Source organism: Vulpes lagopus, chromosome 11 (assembly GCF_018345385.1).
Source record: "Vulpes lagopus strain Blue_001 chromosome 11, ASM1834538v1, whole genome shotgun sequence".
Taxonomy (NCBI): domain Eukaryota; kingdom Metazoa; phylum Chordata; class Mammalia; order Carnivora; family Canidae; genus Vulpes; species Vulpes lagopus.
Window position 1 is genome coordinate 60365217 of NC_054834.1, and position 22214 is coordinate 60387430.

At 33.8% G+C, this 22214-nt stretch overlaps 1 protein-coding gene across 1 annotated transcript in view; it reads left to right on the plus strand.

Moving 5' to 3' along the window:
* The window catches only part of DCDC1 (doublecortin domain containing 1), a 436509-nt gene that overhangs the window by 80013 nt on the left and 334282 nt on the right, over window positions 1–22214 (plus strand). The window contains 1 exon segment of the mRNA XM_041722357.1: window positions 2208–2374. Coding sequence (XP_041578291.1) covers window positions 2208–2374 — 167 coding nt within the window.

Consider the following 22214-nt stretch of genomic DNA (forward strand, 5'->3'; position numbering starts at 1 on the left):
GTGAATACTGCTTTCTTTGCTTTGCTATTTCTGGTTTCCATAGTATTCCTAATTACATAAATCATGTGGAGCATGGGAGCTATTTTCCATCCTATATCAGTTCTGACACTACTTGCATTTTGATATAATTTCTGTTTTTTCTAAACTTTATATTTTTTTCTTAAATTCTTAGTTTAAGAGGACACAAACTGCAAAAAGTGGAGCTTGTTTTAGAAGATCTATGAAATTATACTTTGGAATCCCTTGGGCTGACATAAAGAATTTGAAAGTTATTTTGTGGCAAGCCAGGATTAATAAGGCCATAAAATTAGAGAATCTGATAACATGTTCTCAGGTTTAAATTCAAGATTAAATCTAGGATGTAGATCATCCAAGTTTATTACATACTTCTCAATTTACTTAAAATTACTTAAATTTAATAGCTATTTATGTAATGCCTTTCCATGTTCAAAAACTGTAATAGGTTCAATGAGTGTACTGAATTAAAAGTTTACAAATTAAAAATCAATGCATGGTAATGTATGAATGTTATAACAGTTAACTAAAAAGCACTGATGATTCTTAAGCTAGTTTTCTTTAGGAAAAATTATAATCAAGATTGGTTTATACCATACATTTTTTTTAAAGATTGGAGAGTTATAATTCTGAAAATTATAAATTAAATTTTTTCTTTTTCTTTCTTTTATAGCATATGTGATTTTACATTTTTAAAAAGTTTGTGGTATTTGTTATGATAAAACTTGTAGAGAGAAGCAATTGCTCCACTATACACATGGTTTTAATATATGAATTTTAGGAATTAATTTCTGAGGCTGGATGAGTGAATTTCATGCACACATCTAAAGATGTCTAAATAGTCATTGGGTCATAATTTTCTTTTAACTTTATTTAGAGTAGTTTTAGAAAAGCTTAAGTTCTATTTCCAACATTCTCCTTAGTGTTGAACACATTAGAAAGAATTTAAATTGTGCTATGGTAGAGAGTTGCAGAACTTAGTGCCATAAAATGCATAACTTTTTTACTAAGAGCAAAATTCAGCAGAGTACCAGTAGCAAAGGCCATTTGCATAACTCAGCCGCTCAGCAGCTCAACTGAACCTAATTGTAATTCAATTTCCAGATTGCTACGCTAGGCCTCTCTGCATAAAATATGCCACATATAACATAACCAATGGCATGAAGCTAGGAGCTATTTTCCTTGCTGGTGATCTATTTTATTTCTTTCTATTAGAAATATGTATCAGAATAAGGTAGCCAAGCCACATAGTTATTTTGTATGTTTATATTGTGTCATGTGTATACTGAAGGCCAAGTTAAAAAATGATATCCTTTCATTTTTCTGCGTTCCCAAATGTGCCTAAGATTTTTTTTTATTTCTTTATTTCTGGCATTTCAGAGTGAAATTAAATCTTGAAAAATGTTAGCTAGCTGCCATGTTATTTGACTATTTTACACTAGAAAGACTTTATAAGCTAATCGTGTGAAAAAGTGTATAAACATGTCTGTCAGGTCCAGTATAGATGTTGCATTACGGGCCAACAAGTAAATATCTTCTATCTGTTTACAAAACGGCTACTGGAATAACATTCCTAAATCTTTGACTAGCTTATATCCCAGAAACTTAAAAACAAAAAGATATAATAAAAAGCTTGCTTAAGATTCCCTTTACTTTTAAACAGCCTTGCCACCCTGTTTTTATGGGTTTAAAATTTAAGCAATGGCAGTGAAAAGACTTGAATAGGATAGCTTATAAAGGTGTGGATTATATTTTATGAATAATTTCCAGATGTGATGTTTTAGATATATAGGCTCCTCTATGGGAAGCTATATACAGAAACAACATGGATCTTACAATTTTATCAGGACAATGCAAGTAGATTTCAGCAAGGTTGGTTCCAACTCATCTGTGATAAATGAGAAGATAAGGCAATCAGTGCACACCATGACACTCTGTGCAGCTAGTTAGGCACACTTCAGAACTATTCAGGTGTGCTCACAAAGCTTATGAGTCTTGCATGGGGGGTGTCTCAATATAAATACATCCTTCATGGTGGCCACTAGTAATGCAGGAATTGCCTCAGTAAGACTTAACCCAGGTCAGATATAAATAATAGATGTTAAGAGTTAGTTTTGATATTGGGACTCTGTTCCAGGCAGTGCATTTCAGTTGGGTCAAAAGAATTTATTTTCCTTTATTTTCTTGCATAGTTCCTCTGCTTGAAAAATGCCTGCAAAATTCCATCACACCTTTGCGGGGACCAGTTTGGGTCTCTAAGGGAGAAGGTTTCAGCCCCTCAGGAGCTAAGATGTACATCCAAGGAGTTCTTTTGGCCTTGTACCAACGACTAAAGTCTGCAAAAAAATATTATTCACAGGTGAGTCATCCCTCTTTAAAAATTGCTTTATTATGTGTTTTAAAATGTACTTGGTTGTATAGAGGCGATGATTGGCATTGTGTCATAAAAAAACTGTGACATGTATTTTGTGAACTCAGTGCCCGTTAGGGAGCCAAAATGCTTCTTCTGTAATCTCAAAGCCAACAATAATGGGGCTAATTGTATCTGTCTTTTGGTATGGGATGTCATATGTCTCATCTTTTCTTGCTGCATACTGTGCAAAGCGAAGGCAACTCCTTATGTGGAATTTCTATAGACAGTTACTTTAAGCAAGAAAATGAATAGCTCCTAAATCATTTAAAGGTTTAAATGCTCAGCCTTCCTTTTTCTTTTCTTTTCTTGTTTTTTTTCCCCCAGTATGAAATCAGAATTGTTATTGTAGAAGTTGAGCTAAAATGTAAACCAATCACATTCTGGGAAGTGAAATTGTGAATTAACTTCTTGTCAAAACTAACTCACTTCATTTAAGCTTATTTAACTTGTATGTTTAGAAAGTAAAGAAATAGAATTAATATATTTGAATCAGGTTAAACTTATTTTTCTCCTTTAATTTCTAAGTATTGTTTCCATAACTGAGTGTGTGTGTGTGTGTGTGTGTGTGTGCAAAGACTGATATTTTTATAACCACTTAAAGGGACTTTGATGTATCTTAAAGTGGAATGCACATTGCAAAGTAGAATGATTGATGGCCATTTATAAAATAAAAATGGAGTTGCCACATTTTTAGAATCCCCTTTGCACTTGGTCTTAAGAAGTTAAGCATGTAAAAAAAAAAAAAAAAAAAGAAGAAGTTAAGCATGTATTTTACCATGTTAAATAAAGTCTGGATTTTACATTTCTAACTATGAGGTTTCAGTTTAGAACTGGGCTCATTATCTCAGGCCACAGGCCACTGAAAAATGAATATTTTGAAAGCATCACACTATTATTCTCTGTGTGCAGGGGGAGGGGAGGTAAGAATGGGATTAGGTCTCAGTGTTCACACAGCACCTCCTGCTGTCTGATTTGGAAAAGGACAATTTGTATTGACTAGAAGAAATTCTTGAACTAAGGTATTCAGAACTAGCAGGAAATATCTTTGCATGAGAAACTTTTATTCTCAAAGTGTGATTATTTGCTTAGTTGATTAATTTCAGTGCATCCAGTAATGGGATTAATAATTATCATAGATGAGGCTATTTATAATAATAAATATAAAAAAACTTATCTTTAATATTTTTAGCAAACCAATATCATATATAAAAACTGGTACAAATACATTTTATTATATTTTGATCAAATTATTTAAATTGAAATATTATTTAGCTTTAATATACAATGATATTATAAACTAGATTATGACCAATTTAATTATAATAATTAATTTGGTATTAAATGATTCTAATTATTAGACAGTTTGAAATTATTTGATGTTTAAAAAAAGAGACCATTCTCCAATGCAAGAAAAGACTGTTTAAATCAAATTTTAAGAAAACTTGAACATGTTCTAAGTTTTATTAAAAGTGAGAATGTTAGAGATAAGAAACTGCTCAGGACGTAGTTATGGCTTGTTTTTTCTTCCATTGTCTTAAAACATGTGAAATTGAAATAGATATATACAGTTGTACTAGATTGAAGCGTTCTATGTGTTGTGAAAAAAGAGTGTTTTAAGAATTACTTGCTGCATTGATTTTAAAGGCTTCTTTAGGACTCAAAATTGATGAAAAATATATTTTGAACAAAATTCAACATTTTTAGTATCTTTGAAGTTGTCTATATCATCAACACTATGCTGAATTTGAGAATATTTAAAAACCTAGGCTCTTTGCCATTCCTAACTAAACCTTTTACTTTTGCTAAGATGTAATGACTTAAACCTTTGCACTCAACAGTTTTAATATGATACTTGTTTAGGTTTTATTTAATATATAAAAATGAAAAAAAGAAATAGAATGCATTTCCATGCAAATTTCTATTTATTTTAGATATAGTCAAATCTATGTATTCTTGAGTTTTCTTTTTTTTTTTTGTATTGTTATATCATTATTTAATTTAAAATTATTTGCCATGTTTAGAAAAGTCACTGTAGTGCTACCATTGTCAGGTCATCAGTAGCCAAGTGTTAAGCCTGGCAATCACTTTATTTGTGAGTAGGGCTTCTTAGCAAATATCCTTCTTAGCACTAATGAACTTTATTTGAACTGCATTTACTTCATTTGACCTTAGGGATAGCCTTTTCTATTTAGTTTTATATAAGATCATGTTGAAGAATCATTAGATAGGTAAAATGGAGATGGATGATGATTCCTATTTCCTTAACTAATCTAAGCTTATTAATTATAGAATTAGATGAACTCTTGATATTATTTCCATTTGTTTCACTTCTGAGATCATATAAAAAGCAATAATACTGTTTTGCTGGGATTCTGTCAAAGGAAATTTCTTTAAATCTTTAAATTGGATGTCTTGGGATTCCCAAAGGGAATTTCTTTTAAATAAACTGATAAAATAGCTCTAAAAGGAAAATCAGAACTACTGGTTTTATGTTTATAGACTTACTCATTTTTCAATTTCTAACTTTAACTTGGCTATTATAGCATGCAACCAAATTAAGCCCACTACATTAGTGTGGTCTTAAATATATACTGAGTCATGTATATAAAATGAGATATTATATTTAGGACAGCATAAAGTCACTTAGTCTTACATTTATCACATTTATTTCCTTAAAAGTGGAAACATCTTAGAAATTGCTCAGAGCTAAGCAGAATCTATTTAATTGGTAATCTTTGAAGTAGCATAAATGCATTCCTATGAAATGCAGTTAACACTTTCAGCGACAGGGCCTGTTCCATCTCATTAGCATTCTTGTTAAGTAGTGGTGCTGTTGGTGGGGGTGTTGAAGTAGGAATGCCATTGTGTCGAGTTCCAGTGTTTGGGGACAAACACTGCTGTGGAAGGAACGTGTGAAAAGGCCACAGTCCTGTCAGTGAATGAGGAAGGCTGTGCTTTCTGTATGCTTCAAGCAGGGAAGCTGTCATTCATAGGCCTAACACAGCTAAACAGAGGCCAAAACACAAGCCTGCACTACCTTTTAAAATGATATTAGTGATTTTTAAACATGATCTTCTTTATTTATGATCCTACATAGAGCTTTTAGTTGCTGTCAGTAAACAAAATATATGTCAGTCTCTTCAGAAACACTGTAGAGATACATAAAAGTCTATGGAACTGTGCCAGGAGGCTATATAAATAATTATTTGGAATGACTGATCCTACGTACAAATGTGATCTTTAGGAAACGTTCATTGCTGGAAATGTCTTCTCAATTTTGATACTTCTTTGAATTTTTCCCCCAACCAACAAAATTCCTGGATACATTTAAATAATGAATGCATTGCACTCTTCTTTTAGAATAGTTTCTAAAAGAGCTCATAAACATACAGCTTTAATCATTTCAAGTGGTTCACAATATAGCTTAACAGTTGTTATAGATTGCATAGTCATTTTTGAAATTCATAGAGGAACAAAGGAGATGAATATCTAACTATAGTATCTTAACAATCACCATCTTAATTATGAAGAAAATCATAGTCTCTGTGGAATTGAAGTTATGAAAAAATTTGAAGGAAATATTTTATCTTACTCCTAATTTTCAGGACTTTGGAAAGAAAGACTAACTTTGAAATTAAATTTTAGCTTGTTGATTACTTAAAAACAAGAAATAAGAAAAATACACCCAAATATTTTTAAACCCTTGGACAATTTTCTAAACTTACAAAAAAAAAACCACTGAAAATTTCTATTTATGTCTGAAGCTGCAAGGAAGTGTTCTATTTCTGCAATTTTAATTTAGAAATATGTACTTGGGCTGTTTGTACTAGACCGATACTTAATGAAGTTTGTTGAAAACTATAATTTTCTGCCTGAGTGATTCCAGTTTTTTGTGTATATGGTCCTTTTTATTTATTATTTTAAGCCAGGTACTTTTTTTGAATGCTGTTATATTTTATTTCTAAATGTTCCATATTTCATGTGTTGGGTTTAAAAATCTTAGACATTAAATCTCTATTTTAAAAATTGGGTTTCACTTTTTAAATTGGAATTGTACTATAACTTTATTTTGCAGGCATGTAATTAGATATGGAAATGACCATCAACTTTAGCATACATTGGTTTTGCAGTTTAAAACTGAAATATATTTTATTATTACATTAAACTAACCTCTACCAAAGCTCTAGATTTTGCTAAAAAATTTTCCTAAGTTAATGTTGGCTCACTTTACCAGTGCTATTAATAAGTTTGATACTTAGATACCAAACCAATAATAATAATAATAATAATAATATAATTCTACTCAGAATAGATACGGTTCAAAATATGCTTGAATTACATTTAGTGCTAACAGAATATATTGATTGCAAAAAGTATTTTTAAAGAAATGTTAACATTTTAATTTTCCATAAAAGAAGTATTGAAAGTTTGTCCTTTAATATCTTGTATCTTAGGTCAATCAAAGTCATTTACTGGTCTTAACATGACTGAAGGAGTAACTATTTTATTTCATTTTTTATATATTTCTTATTTTTGGTATGCCAGGTACTTTCTCCCAGCTTTATTAAGATGTAATTGATATATAACATTATGTAAGTTTAAGGTATAAAACATGATGCTTGGATACACTAACATATTATAAAATGATTGCCATAGTAGGGTTAGTTAATACCTCCATCATCTAACATAATTACCATTTCTTTTTTTGTGGTGGGAACATTCAAGATCTATATGCTTAACGACTTTCAAGTATGTAATATAGTATTATTAACTATAGTCACTTGCTATACATTAGATCTATCTATATATATAAAATTGGGCTTATGTATATATATGGGATATATATATAATTGGGCTTATATATATATGAGAGTATATATATATATATCTATATTTGGGCTATTTCCAAATATAGATAATAATTGGGCTATATTCAATATAGCCTATATATTGGGCTATAATTGGGCTGTTTCCTTGACTTAACCTTCATGGGACAATACCCAAAATTGTTCAATTTTGAACTTCTTGATGTCTTTTGAAAACTTGGAATAAAATTTCTAATATATAAATATAGCTTACTATTAAAAACATTAAAATTGTGTTGCAGATGTTTCAAGTAGTTGAAAACTACTTCTGAAGGTTCTGATAGGTAATGTTTTAGTATATTAGATTGCTTGTAGATTCGAATGATGGTTGTTTTTTTCCCCTGAAACCAAGCTGCATTCTAGTTACTTGAAGTATTTTAAGAACCTTAAACTTGTGTCTTTTTCTAAGTGTCATGCTTTGAGCAGGCCTAACATCAGTTAAATGAAGTGAAAATTGCATTCTTGTCTTGATAGAGATGAAAATGGATTTCTGGTCATGAAATAGATGTAGTTGTCACTTTTTAAAAAAGGTGTCAGCAGTTTGCTTCAGTGAGTAAGGTGCCAATTCAGTATGGCAGTAAACTTGTGATCTGAGCAATCAATAAAATGCTTCAATAACTTCTGCTTCATTACACTTATAATAAGAGGCTATAGATCCGTGGCACATAAAATGTTGATAAAGAGGATATGTGGGGACTGACTGTGACAATTTTCTTGAAAGTACAGTAAGTGCAATATTGCCATCTAGAGTTTGTGCATAGGTAATTATTACAGAGAGGGACAAAAACCAGGATGGGATAAAACAGGAAATCATATTGAAATACTGTTTATTTTCCATTATTTATCCATGACACATTTGTTATCATGGAACATTTCATTTGACTTGTCATAAAGCTGTTTAGGTCAGGAGAAAAACTTTGAATCTGTATTTTTCTCTAATTCTCTTAGAATTATACTACCAAATGTCAAATATGTATCTCTGGCTCAAATTTGGACTTTTTACCATGAAAACTATTTATTAAATAACTCACTTTTTCAACAAAATTAGATTTAAAGGTTTCCCTTTTTTCCCTGGTAATTCAGTTATGTAAAAACAGAGAGCTTTATTGGCATCTCAACTGAGTACCTTTTAATAAACAATCCTTCTAAGAAATAAGAGCCAAGTAAGATAAGAGCTCTTTCTTAAAAAATGATATTTTAAAATGATTACATAGGAAGATAGGCTTTCTTGCATATGTGATTATGAACATTTTAATGAAGACTAAGTTCCATTGGAGATTGAAAATATTAAAAAAAAGTATGTCTTCATCTTTAAATCACTAAAATACTGTAACTGTCTAAAAACACTATAAGTATTAGTTAGCACTTTTTTGATTAATTAAAAGATTTTAAAAACTTTTTTGAATGAATTAATATGGAAAATACATTTTTAAAGTAAGCATTATTGAGCTTTTTCTCCTTTGAACTTGCAACTGAAAATGCTAATTATATAATAGAAAACTTTAAAAAAATCTGAGTTTAAGTTTTCTATTATACTTAATATACAGTAAGCTTAATATAGATATAGATGACTCACTAAGGAAAATTAAGTAATCTGGAAAGGCTATTACCTTAATCTTCCATTTATATATATTTCAATTTGTATAGGTAGCTTTTATAAGTTTATAGACTTATAAAAGGCCTTCAGATTTTCCTGAGAATGATAATTTGGCATTTATTTAATAATGCATTTTTTCCCTACTATCACACTAGTTAGGCATTTTTTGTTCTCATACATCTATGTGTGAATGATTTCTATAATTGTAAAAAATGGAAATGATTCAACATTAATTTATTTTCCTTTTTTGTATCAAAGTTTTATTCTCAAACATCCTAATATTATATGTTCTTTAATTAAAGAAAACTCTTTATACAAAGGCTCTTATTTTGAAATTTTTAATCATACTGAGTACAAAATGTTGCATTTTAAAACCTTCAAATAAGTATAGAATTGTTCTGGTAAAGTAAGTGGAAGTAGACCTGACAAATTTTCTTTAAATTACTCAACCACCTACAGGTATTATTGCCTATGACTCTTTTGAAATGAGAATAAATTTTATAGAGTTATAGCAGCAAAGTGAAAGAGTGTGTTTGATAGATTCCCTGAACAGTTTCAACACCCACAGGTATTATTTGTAAGAAAACAATCATGCCGAGTCTTCAGCTGGTTAGAGAGGGCACAGCATTCTATCTTCACCTGACATCCTATCTGTTCCGTCAACATCCTGGGCCCCCTGCCTGCCGCCCCCTCTTCCCAAAACAATAATGCTCACTGAGAGGTTTGTGTGAATGGACAAGAATATGAAATTTTCTTTTTCCCTTGAAGAACTAAAGCAGTATTGAAGGCATATTTCTAGGTGGAGGAAAACCAACTGTCTTGAGGATTGACTAGCATTTTTCTATTTTCTATTCAGATTGATCAGTGTTGTCAGTAATTGTTAGTTAAGATCTTTGATTATTAAGTCTGACTACTGATTGATGAAAGGGAGACTCGGTGTAAATGTTTTGGAAATCGTTGCCTTGCTTTTATTTTATTAAGAGGCATATAGTGGTTTCCTCTCACCTGTTGTTAATAGCATTAGCTTGAATAAATGTTAAATAAAACAATAAATTGCTGATTTTTAAATAATATAACTTATTGGGACGCCTGGGTGGCTTAGCAGTTAAATACCTGCCTTTGGCCCAGGGCATGATCCTGGAGTCCTGGGGTCGAGTCCCCCCACATCAGGCTTCCTGCATGGAGCCTGCTTCTCCCTCTGCCTGTGTCTGTTCCTCTCTCTCTCTCTCTCTCTCTGTGTCTCTCATGAATAAATAAATAATTTTTTTAAAAAAAAGTTATAAAAATAATATAACTTATTATTTGCTTATATTTTACATCTGTAACAAAGATGCAAAGGAGTATAACATTATCACTGTCTTCAAAATTTTCTGTAACAAAGATGCAAAGGAGTATAACATTATCACTGTCTTCAAAATTTTTCAAAGTGATTATGTCAAAAAATAAATTTTATGTAATTTCCTAAATACAATCAGCATTCTGTTATATTTTTAAAAGATTTTAAGTTCCTAAATAAAGCAACTCATATACATGGATAAAGGATACAGCAAGAGTCCATTTATCAACACTTATTATTCACTGGGAAGTAAATATTGAAAGTTTCATAAAAGAGAATGACAGCATAAATAAAAAGGACTGGAAAGATCCTAGTCGTCAGCCTTGGCAAGCCACAGGTGAGTTATATCTTCTAGAGATGTACTGCTCAATACACTATTAAAACCCCTTATGGTTCTTAAATGTAAGTAAATTAAATAAAAGAATTTAGTTCCTCAGTCTCACTATCCATATTTCAGATGCTCAATAGCCACATCATCATCGAAAGTTCTTTTTTTTTTTTTTTGAAAGTTCTATTGGACAGTGCTGTTCTAGCAGAAAAGAATTCAGTCTGGATACCCTAATTATACTTCTGACATTAAATTTTATATTCAAAATTTAAAAAGTCTCTTAATATGATCTACATTTAAATTGGTGTTTGGTAGATAAGATATTCTGATCTTAAACAAAATAAATTATATATATAATATGCGCACGCGCGCGTGCACATTGGTCACAAACTATTCACCATCTAACCACCAGATGGACACCTGTAGGACTTTCAGTGTATGTCAGGGTCCCTATAAATAAACTATATGGTGTGGTGTCTTTAGGGACTATGATTGTGGTAGCCACTGAATTAACCTTACCTCGTTTGGTGAAAAAAGATCTCTCCACTCTGAAAAAAAGATTAGAGGGCCCAAGAAGACAGACTCAAATGATGGAGTGTTGAATAGCCTTTTATGTGTTCCATCTGTGCATTAACCAGATGGAATGATATTGATAATAGTGCAGAGCTATCCAAGATCTTGCCCTGGGGAAGCTTCCTTTCTTGTTTTGGAGATAAAGCGTGGGCACATGAAACTCTTAAGAAACCTGTTTATTAATATGTACTTAAGTACTAAAACTATGTGATACAGATTCTATGTGTTGTAGGGAACTTAAAAAAAAAAGATTAAAAATAGAATGAAAACATTTTTATTTTTATTTATTTATTTTTTTAAAAGATTTTATTTATTCATTCATGAGAGACACAGAGAGAGAGAGAGAGGCAGAGACACAGGCAGAGGGAGAAACAGGCTCCATGCAGGGAGCCCGATGTGGGACTCATGCCCCGGGCTGAAGGTGGCGCTAAACCGCTGAGCCACCGGGGCTGCCAAGAATGAAAACATTTTTAGGTTGAAATGAACTTTAGAGGTCATCTAATCTAGTCCTCTAAATTTATAGATAATAATAAGAGTAACAACAACGATGATAATTACCTCATTGGATTGTTATGAGGATTAAATAGTTAATGTATATAAAACTCTTAAAATTGTTTTTTTAAAAGATTTTATTTATTTATTTGAGAGAGGGAGAGTGAGAGAGAGAGCATGAGCAGGAGGAGGGGCAGAGGAAGAAGCAGACTCCCCTCTTGAGCAGGGAAGCCTGAAATGGGGCTCCATTCCAGGACCCCAGGATCATGACCTGAGCCAAAGGCAGCTAGCTGCCTACCCAACTGAGCCACTCAGGCACCCCAAGTTAATGTATATAAAACCTTTAACAGTACCTGAGACATAGGAAGTGGTCAGGTAGGTGTTAGCTATCATAATTATCTTTATTATTAATGTTTTTTAGCTTTATTTAGGTATAATTGATAAAATTGTAAGATACTTAAGTGTACATCATGGTGATATGACATTGTGAAAGGATTCCTATCTAGTTAATTAACACATATATCACCTGATATATTTATATATATTTCTTGATGAGAACATTCAAGTTCTACTCTTTTAGCAAAATTTCAATGATATGATACAATGTTATCAACTATAGTCACCATGTCATACCTTAGATCCTCAGACTTTATTCATCTTATAGCTGAAAGTTTGTACCCTCTTACCAACCTCTTCCTATTTTCCGCACTTGCAGTCACTGGGAACCACTTCTCCACTCTCTGTTTCTATGAGTTCGACAATTTTTTTTGGTTCCACATATAAGTAATACTTTTACTAATATTGTAGGTAGGGCAATTGAGACACTTGTCTAAAATGAGACGAAAAGGCAGAGTTATAAGGGGAGTGGAGCTCCATCTTTGCTGTTAGAGTGGGCAAGGTATGCTTCGTTAACTGAAGTATGGGGAGGGCTTTTAAAGAGATTCATATAGGTAACTGTATGAACCTAGGAGTGAGTAAGACTTATTTTCAAACAAGTTATATTTGATACACAAAAAGTTATTGGTGATCTTTGAAAGACAATGAAACCTTAGAGTGAACAGTTAAGGAAAAATTGATGTTGAGGAAATAAGAGCAGTGGGTATAATTTAGATGTCTCATAGGTTGAGTGTGGTTCCTGCTTTTTTTGAGGTTCACAGTATAGTAATGAATAAATATCAAAACAGGATTTAAAAATCATTGGGTAGGGATCCCTGGGTGGCGCAGCGGTTTGGCGCCTGCCTTTGGCCCAGGGCGCGATCCTGGAGACCCGGGATCGAATCCCACATCAGGCTCCCGGTGCATGGAGCCTGCTTCTCCCTCCGCCTGTGTCTCTGCCTCTCTCTCTCTCTCTCTCTCTGTGACTATCATAAATAAATAAAAAATTAAAAAAAAAATCATTGGGTATATTTTATATGACTACACTTAAGATTAACTCTGTCAACAACCCCCCCTATGACATTTTGTTCCATTTTTTATGATAATTACAAAATTTATTTAAAAATATTAATTCATAACCCATATAGAGAGGATGGTCTGGTGATGAGACAAAAGTTTTATAACTATTTTTTTCGGTAATTTCTGTCACTGTATCTTTTTGGCTGTATGGATAACTTTACTTGGAGGTAAGGAAAATGGTTAAATATGTGGCCCATTTCGAATGTGAAACTGAGGCTAGCTAATGGCCTTCTTCAGCCTCAGAAGTGGAGCATCTGAGATCCTGGAGTGGTTGAGGACTATGGATAGGGAATGAGAGTCACTCTAAGTTTGAAAAACATATATTGGAATTTACTTTAGGAGTGAGTTTCAAGTAAGCAAAGTCACACAAACACTATACAAGATGTGCAAAGAAGTATTTCTAAGATTTTGTCTAAATCTGATTTGACTTTTCATGGAAGGTGACACTCATGGTATTAGGGAAAGTAAAAGTAAATTTGATTGAGACCCAAAAATTTAACCAATCTTTCAGCTAACACTCAGCCTTTTAGATAAGGAGGCTCAGATGCTCATATTTGTGTCCTTCTGTGTTTCCTCCAAGAAGGCATCTGGGTTTATAGGGGGAAGAGAGGGTTAAGTCAACTGGAGTTTTTCCTCTGAGGATACACAAATACCAGGAGGAGAAGGGTTTTTTTTTTTTTTTCTTTTCTTTTTTTAAAAGATTTTATTTATTTATTTATTTATTTATTTATTTATTTATTTATTTAAGAGCTGAGAGAGAGAGAGAGAGAGAGAGAAGGGGGAAGGGGCAGAGGGAGAGGGAGAAGCAGGCTCCCCACTGAGTGGGGAGCCCACTGTTGGGCTCCATCCCAGGACCCCAGGATCATGACCTGGGCCAAAGGCAGATGCTTAACCAACTGATCCACCCAGGTGCCCCAGAAGGAATAGTCTTAAGGAATAAATGGCGAGATTTTCAACTTCCATGTGTACTTTTTACTAAAATTATTCTGTGAATGTGCCTGCAGTGGTGGTATATGCCACTTCTCCTTTCCCATCTTCTATTATTCTTAGGCAAATTATACCTCTCCCTCATCCTGAATCTGCTGTGGTGCTTCACCCTGGAGTATAAAAACCCTATAGGACCTCAAACAAAGGGACAATTTGAACTGTTAGTGCCATAAACTCCTTGCAGGGCCTCTGCACCTTTCCTTGTTGTTTTTTAGGTGTTTCTGTTAAGGAAGAAATGGGATAGAAATATGAGGTTGAGGAGAAGAAGAAACATGTAAACTTTCTGATTAAGAGCTTTTCCATATATTTTGAAAAATGTTTGGTGGTTAATATAAGGTTGTACTGATACTTAATCTCACTGGATAGCTTTAAAAAAATTTAAACATTTTTATTTAGTAATGCCAGTATTTATATGCCAGAAAAGACATCCTTTGCAACTATTTTTAAATTAGCCATAAAACATTTCCAGTGGCAACTTAAAATACAGGTTTCTCAGGAAGGGGTACATAGTTTTCTAATTTCTTTTAAATAGTATATGACTCCAAAATATTTTGGAGCCTTCATGGTGCCAGGGAGTCAAAGTAGTTCTTCGAGCCCTGTGGTCTCCAACTGCTGGAGCATCACTGGTCTTGTCCTTATTGAGACTTATCGCTGGTGTAACTCCTGAACTGCTACTGCTCTCTGCTTGGTCAGGAGCACTCCCTGGAGAAGCCTTTGCATTAGTTTGGCTCTCAATGAGTTTCTGCCACATTCTTCATCTTGCCCATGGCCTAACTAGGTCACCCTAACGGCCTCTGCAGTGCAGTCAACGTGCACATTTTGGCCCCTAATTATCTTGGCACTTCTGGCTTTCGACTTTGTACCTTTTACTTACCCAGTGGCTATGTAAGAATTTGTAGGTCTTATCCATACCCCAACTGAAAATGACTCAAGAAAGCCAAGTTATGATCCTCTTTCTGCCTCCTACATACTTTTCCACGGCATTTACTTTGTGGCTCCATCCTTTTCACTTTTGCCAAAGATTTATGAAAGGGGACAGCCTCAATACAGTCATCTCCTGGATTATCAAATGAGAATCCAGGTGGAACCCTTTTGCCCTTAGCCTCCTCAACATACCTAACACACCTGCTTCTCTCTAAGCTGGGAAATAGTAGACCAAACCTCAGCTCTCCCTCCACACACTGTCCCCAGGCGCCCATCCCACACCACCTCTTTCTCATTTCTTTTTCTTATAGTCCCTTGAGATGAGAAGAGGTGAACTTTGAGCTTTTGACCACTTCTGCATTGGTGGCTTTTGAACTTCTTTGATTGAAATCCTTAAAAATAACATTTCATAATTCACAGCAGAAAAGATATACTTTACATTACAATTCAGTATTATATTCACACCTCTCCACATGTTTATAAAACAAACTTTTAAAAAATGTATTTATTTTTTAAGATTTTATTTATTTATTCATGAGAGACACAGAGAGAGACAGAGAAAGAGAGAGAGAGAGAGGCAGACACAGGCCGAGGGAGAGGCAGGCTCCATGCAGGGAGCCCGATGTGGGACTCGATCCCAGGTCTCCAGGATCAGGCCCTGGGCCGAAGGTGGTGCTAAACTGCTGAGCCACCTGGGCTGCCCAACAAACATTTTTCAAAACAGGATTTAACCTTACCACATGGAGACACTATCAAAATGCTGGTGTGAACCCACTAAGTTGATTTCACAGCCCTTTGACGTATTGTATAAGGGCTGTACTTCATCCTGTACATCCTTAACATGGCTTTTATAATTAAAAAATATCTTCAATATTTTATTATTAAAATTTTCAAACATACAGAAATGTCAAAAGAATTTTACAGTGAACATACATGTACCTACCACCTAGAATCTAGAATTAACATTTTACTATGTTTGTTTCATCAAATGGTATCTGTTTATCCATCTCTCCATCCATCAGACCATTTTTGATGCATTTTCTAAGTCAGTATCACACATCACATACATTTTTTTCTCCTTCTTTCCTCCTCTTCTTCCTCCTCCTCCTTCCTCTTCTTTTACAAGCTGGCATATGGTGTGATTGTTTTATATCTGGGAGGTGCTCTGTTGTATTAAGTATTTCAAATACTACTATAAGCCAAAGGTAGAATAGAAACACAAGCTGTGAGCAGAACTGAAGCCACAGGCCTGCTGGGCTCCTGGTTGGAAGTAATCTGTGGTACCTAACTGAAGGATACTGTGTGAAGGTAGGGACAGGGTTTTGCAATCCTTCTAATCCCAATCTTAGTGTAGCTCAGAAAAGCTGGCTGAAAAAATTTGCAGACCTACTGACAGGACTAATGGATTTACAGAGACCTCTAGGCCTACTGAGTGAAGGGGGAAACAGAGATATAGTTTGATTTCTTGGAACTGAGCCAGCCATCTACTGATTCTGAGTTGTATACTATTCACAATAGCATCAGATAGTAGGCACACAGCAAACAAGTTTTTAGGACTTTAGATGTACTCAAGGAGCTTTTTTTTTTTTTTTAATCTTTTTATTTATTTATGATAGGCACACAGTGAGAGTGAGAGAGAGAGAGGGAGACAGAGACATAGGCAGAGGGAGAAACAGGCTCCATGCACCGGGCGCCCAACTCGATCCCTGGTCTCCAGGATCGTGCCCTGGGCCAAAGGCAGGCGCCAAACCGCTGCGCCACCCAGGGATCCCTCAAGGAGCTTAAGAAAGGTTAGACTTTAGCAAGAAAAGAAGTGAACTCACAAGGCAACAAATTCAAGAAATAATGGTGATCATATAAATTGATAAAATATGTTGGTGAGTTTAACTATTGACTTTGAAAGGTCTTTTGTTGTTGTTGTTGATTGTAAGATAACATCAGGCAGAGGGAGAAGCAGGCTCCCTGTGGGGAGCCCGATGTGAGATTCGATCCCTGGACCCGATTTCACTACCTGAGCCGAAGGCAGACGCTCAACCGGTGACCCACCCAGGTGTCCCTGTAAGATAACATCTATCAGAGACATTCCAATTTAAAGAGTTCAAATGTGAAAAAAAAAAATGTGTGTTCTGGAATCAACAAAATGGTTTAGGTTACTTAGGAATAAACCCAACAAAAGATATATAAAGCTTTTTATGAAAAAAAAAAAAAAACCTATAAAGGCCACTTGGGTTGCTCAGTGCCTTCAGCTCAGGTCATGATCCCAGGGTCCTGGGATCCAGTCCTGTGTTGGGCTCTCTATTTTTTATTCAAATAAATAAATAAAATCTTTAAAAAAAAACTATAAAATATTTTCAAATATAAAATATGGAATAAGCAGAGATATATTAAGTTCTAAGTAAGAACTCTATATATCATAAGGATATAAATTCTCCCTTATATTAATCTATAAATTCAATGAGATTCCACTCAGAATCCAACAAGATTGTCCATGGAACTTGCTAAATTTGGGAAGGCCAAGAACAGACTATTGCTACCACAATCTTGAAGAACTGTCCTATCAGGAATGAGGAATTATTAGAAAGTCAAAATCATTACAGCAGTATTCATTACTGTGGCATTAATGCAGAGATTGGCAAATCAATGGGAGTGAATAAAAGGTACAGGAACAAGTCCATGTCATATTTGAAACATGAGAGTGATGGCCTTACAAATTATGAAGAAAGAATAATTTGATAAATATTACTAGACATCTCTGCTTATTTAGGTCATATTGTATGTCAAATACTTTGTCAACTAATGTTTTTCTGCAGTTATTTACATTTTCATATACATATTTTGTCTGTTAATATTGTGACTTACATTGATTTTTAAAAAAAAAAAAGAAAGTGCAGAGCGGGGTGGGGAGGGATGTAGGTGGGGTCGGGGCAAAGGGAGAGGGAGAGAGAATTTTAAGCAGCCTGTGTGCCCAATGTGGAGCCTGACCAGAGGGCTCAGTCTCATGACCCTGAGATCATGACCTGATCTGAAATCAAGAGTTGGATGCTTAACTGACTGATTCACTAAGGCGCTCCACTTTGATTCATTGTCAAATGTTAAACTAAATTCACTTTCCTGGGATAAACCCTACTTGATTGTGAACCTTCATATTATCCTCTTTATATACATTTTTAAAACTGATTTATTAAAATGCTATCAATAATTTTTGTGTCTGTGAGCATAGGGAGTATTGGCCATAGTTTCTTTGTCTTTTGTTGTCTTTGTTTGGTTTGGTATTTGTAATACTGGTCTCATAAAATGAATTGGGAAGTATCTTTTCCTCTTCCATTTTCCGAGTTTGTTTACTACCTATATTATTTCTTAAGTGTTTGGTAAAATTCATCAATAGAGCCATTTTCTTTGTTGGGAAGGTGGTTACTTAAGAATTAAATTTCTTTATTAGAAATATGTCTATTTAGGTAATTAATTCTTTTTTAACTGACCTTTAATAGTTTAGTCTCTTTGAAGGAATTTATCTATTTAATCTAAATTACCAAATTTTTGACATAAAGATATTAAATATATTCTATTTGCCATCCATGTAAAATCTGTAGAATTTACTTTTTAATTTTTTGTATTGGGGGTCCCTGGGTGGCGCAGCAGTTTGGCGCCTGCCTTTGGCCCAGGGCACGATCCTGGAGACCCGGGATCGAATCCCATGTCGGGCTCCCGGTGCATGGAGCCTGCTTCTCCCTCTGCCTGTGTCTCTGCCTCTCTCTCTCTCTCTCTCTCTCTCTCTCTCTCTGTGTGTGTCTCTCATGAATGAATAAATAAAATCTTTAAAAAAATTTTTTTTTGTATTGATAATTTCTATTCTTTAATTTTTTCTTAACTGATCTAGCTAGAAGTATTAATTTTACTGACATTTTCCAAGAAGCATCTTAAAAAATATTTTATTTAAATTCAATTTGCCGACATAGAGTATAACACCCAGTGCTCATCTCATCATGTGGTCTCCTTAGTGCCTGTCACCCAGTTACCCATCCCCTATCTTTCTCCCCTTCTGCAACCCTTTGTTTGTTTCCCAGAGTTAGGAGTCTCTCATGGTTTGTCTTTCTATCTATTTTTTCCCCACTCAGAGAAGCAACTTTTGATTTAACTGATTTTCTATTTTTTTTTTGCTATGCTATTTCATTGATTTTTTCTTTATTGATTTCTTTTTTCTCCTAACATAAAGCCTGATTCTTTTTTTTTTCTAGTTAGAAAAAAGTTAGGTTAGAAGCTTAGATCATTGTTTTTAGACCTTTTATCTTTTCTAATATAAACATTTTATGCCATAAATTTTCCTCAAAGCCCTGCTTTAGTTGCTACCAAATTTCCATGTGTTATATTTTCATTTCTACAGTTCAAAAGATTTAGGATGTTTCTTTCTTTCTTTTTTTTAAAGATTTATTTATTTATTTATGAGAGACACAGATAGAGAGACAGGCAGAGACACAGGCAGAGCGAAAAGCAGGCTTCCCATAGGGAGCCCCATGTAGGACTCAATCTTGGATCCTGTGGGCAAAGGCAGATGCTCAACCGCTGAGCCACCCAGGTGTTCCAATTTAGGATGTTTCTTTGTGATTTCCTTACTGTTATTTAGAGGTGTGTTAAAACATTTCCAATTATTTGGGGATTTCCACATATCTTTCTGTTACTGATTTCTGATTTATTTTCATTGTGGTCAGAGAGCATGTCTTGTATAATTTTATTTTTTTGAAAAATTTTGAGATTTGTTTTATAGCTCAGAATATTGTCTAAATAAATGTTCTGCTTTGTTGGAGTATTCCATAAATGTCAGTTTGCTCAAGCTGCTTGGTAGTATTGTTCAAGTGTATTACCTTTGCTGCAATTTTGAATTTGTATATTTCTCCTTTTAAGTTCTTTCAGTGTTTTCTCCTATTCTTTGAAGCTCTATTAGTAAATCCATTAACACTTAGAATTGTTGGGGTGCCTGACTGGCTCAATCAGTAGAGCACACGACTCTTGATCTTGGGGTTCAAGCCCCAGTTTGAGTGTAGAGATTACTTAAAAATAAATTCTTAAAAAAAACATTGAGAATTGTTATATTTTCTTTTTTTAAATGTTACTTTATTTTTTAAATTTTATTTTAGTTCAATTAATTAATATATAGGGTATTATTAGTTTCAGAGGTAGTTCAGTGATTCATCAGTTGCATATAACACACAGTGCTCATTACATCACATGCCCTCCTAGTGCTCATCACCCAATTACGTTGTCCCCCTCTACCCTCCAGCAATCCTCAGTTTGTTTCTTATAGTTAAAGAGTCTCTTATAGTTTGTCTCCCTCTAATTTCGTCTTATTTTACTTTCCCCTATGATCCTCTGTTTTGTTTCTTAAATTCCACATATGAGTGAAATCATAATTGTCTTTCTCTGATTGAGTTATTTCACTTAGCATAATACTCTCTAGTTCCATCCATGTTGTTGCAAATGGTAATACTTCTTTTTTTTTGATGGCTGAGTAACATTCCATTATATATATATAATATATATAATATATATATACCACATCTTTATCCATTCACCTATTGATGGACATCTGGACTCTTTCCATAGTTTGAATATTGTGGACATTGCTGCTATTTGCTATTAGAATTGTTATATTTTCTTGAAGAATTGACTTTTAAAAATCATTATTAATTTTCTCTTTATTATTGCTAATAGTCTTTGTTCAGAAGTCTACTTTGTTTTATATTAATATAACTACTGAAATTTTTCACTGTGTTATGGTAAGATTGTTTTTGATCCTTTTACTTATAACCTATTGTATCTTTCAAATGTGTTTCTTGTAAAAAGAATATATTTGTGTCTTGCTTTTCCCTCCAATCCGACAATTTCTTACTGTTAATTGGCATGCTTAGACCATTTACATTTAATATAATTATTGATATGACTGGGTTTAGTTATACTATCTTGTCATTTGTGTTCTATTTATTCTTATTTTTTTATTATTTCCCTCTGTATTTTTTACTGACCTCTTTTGAAATAAATATGTGTTCTTTCAATGATTTTGTTTTATCTTTACAATGGGTTTGTTAGCTATATATCTTTTTTTGTTTTGTGTGTATGAAGATATGTTGCTCTAGGACGTAGAGTACATGTATTTAACTTTTCCTAGTCTATTTTTTTTTTAATTTTAATATTTATTTATTTATTTATTTATGATAGTCACAGAGAGAGAGAGAGAGGCAGAGACACAGGCAGAGGGAGAAGCAGGCTCCATACACCGGGAGCCCGACGTGGGATTCGATCCCGGGTCTCCAGGATCGCGCCCTGGGCCAAAGGCAGGCGCCAAACTGCTGCGCCACCCAGGGATCCCTCCTAGTCTATTTTTGAGTAATATTTATTACCTTATTGTAATCTAAGAAACTTATACCAATATATTTCCATTTATCTCTCCTGCTCTTTGTGCTGTTACCATATAGTTTACTCATACATAGTTAAACACACAAAATGTTTTTAATTTTTATTGAAACAGTTACCTTTTAAGGAGATTTTAAAAAGAAAAAGTGTCTTTTATCACTCACATACTTATGGGTTTTTACATTCTATTCCTTAACAAATCCAAGTTTCCCCTTGGATTGTTTTCCCTTTTACCTGAAGAACTTCCTTAAACATCTCTTTGGTTAAAACATTTCTTTTTTTGTTTGTCTGAGAAAAATCTTGATTTCACCTTCATTGTTGAAAAATATTTTCACTGAATATGAAATTCTAGATCAATAGATTTTTTTCCCGCAAATCTTTTTTTTCTTTTTAAGTTCTATTTATTTATTCATGAGAGACACAGAGACAGAGAGGTGAGACAGAGGCAGAGGGAGAAGCAGGCTCCATGCAGGGAGCCTGACATGGGACTGGATCCCGGGACTCCAGGATCATGCCCTGAGCCCAAGGCAGATGCTTTAACCTCTGAGCCACCCAGGCATTCCTTCCTACAAACTTTAAAGTGCTGTTCTATTGTCTTCTGGTTATATGAGTTTCTGATATGATATTGGATATCATACTTATCTGAGTTTCTCTTGATGTATAATGAGTTTTTTGCCTGCTGCTTTTAAGAATTTTTTTTTTTAAGATTTTATTTATTTATTCTTGACAGACACAGAGAGACAGAGAGGCAGAGACACAGGCAGAGGGAGAAGCAGGCTCCATGCAGGGAGCCGGATGTGGGGACTTGATCCTTGGTTTCCAGG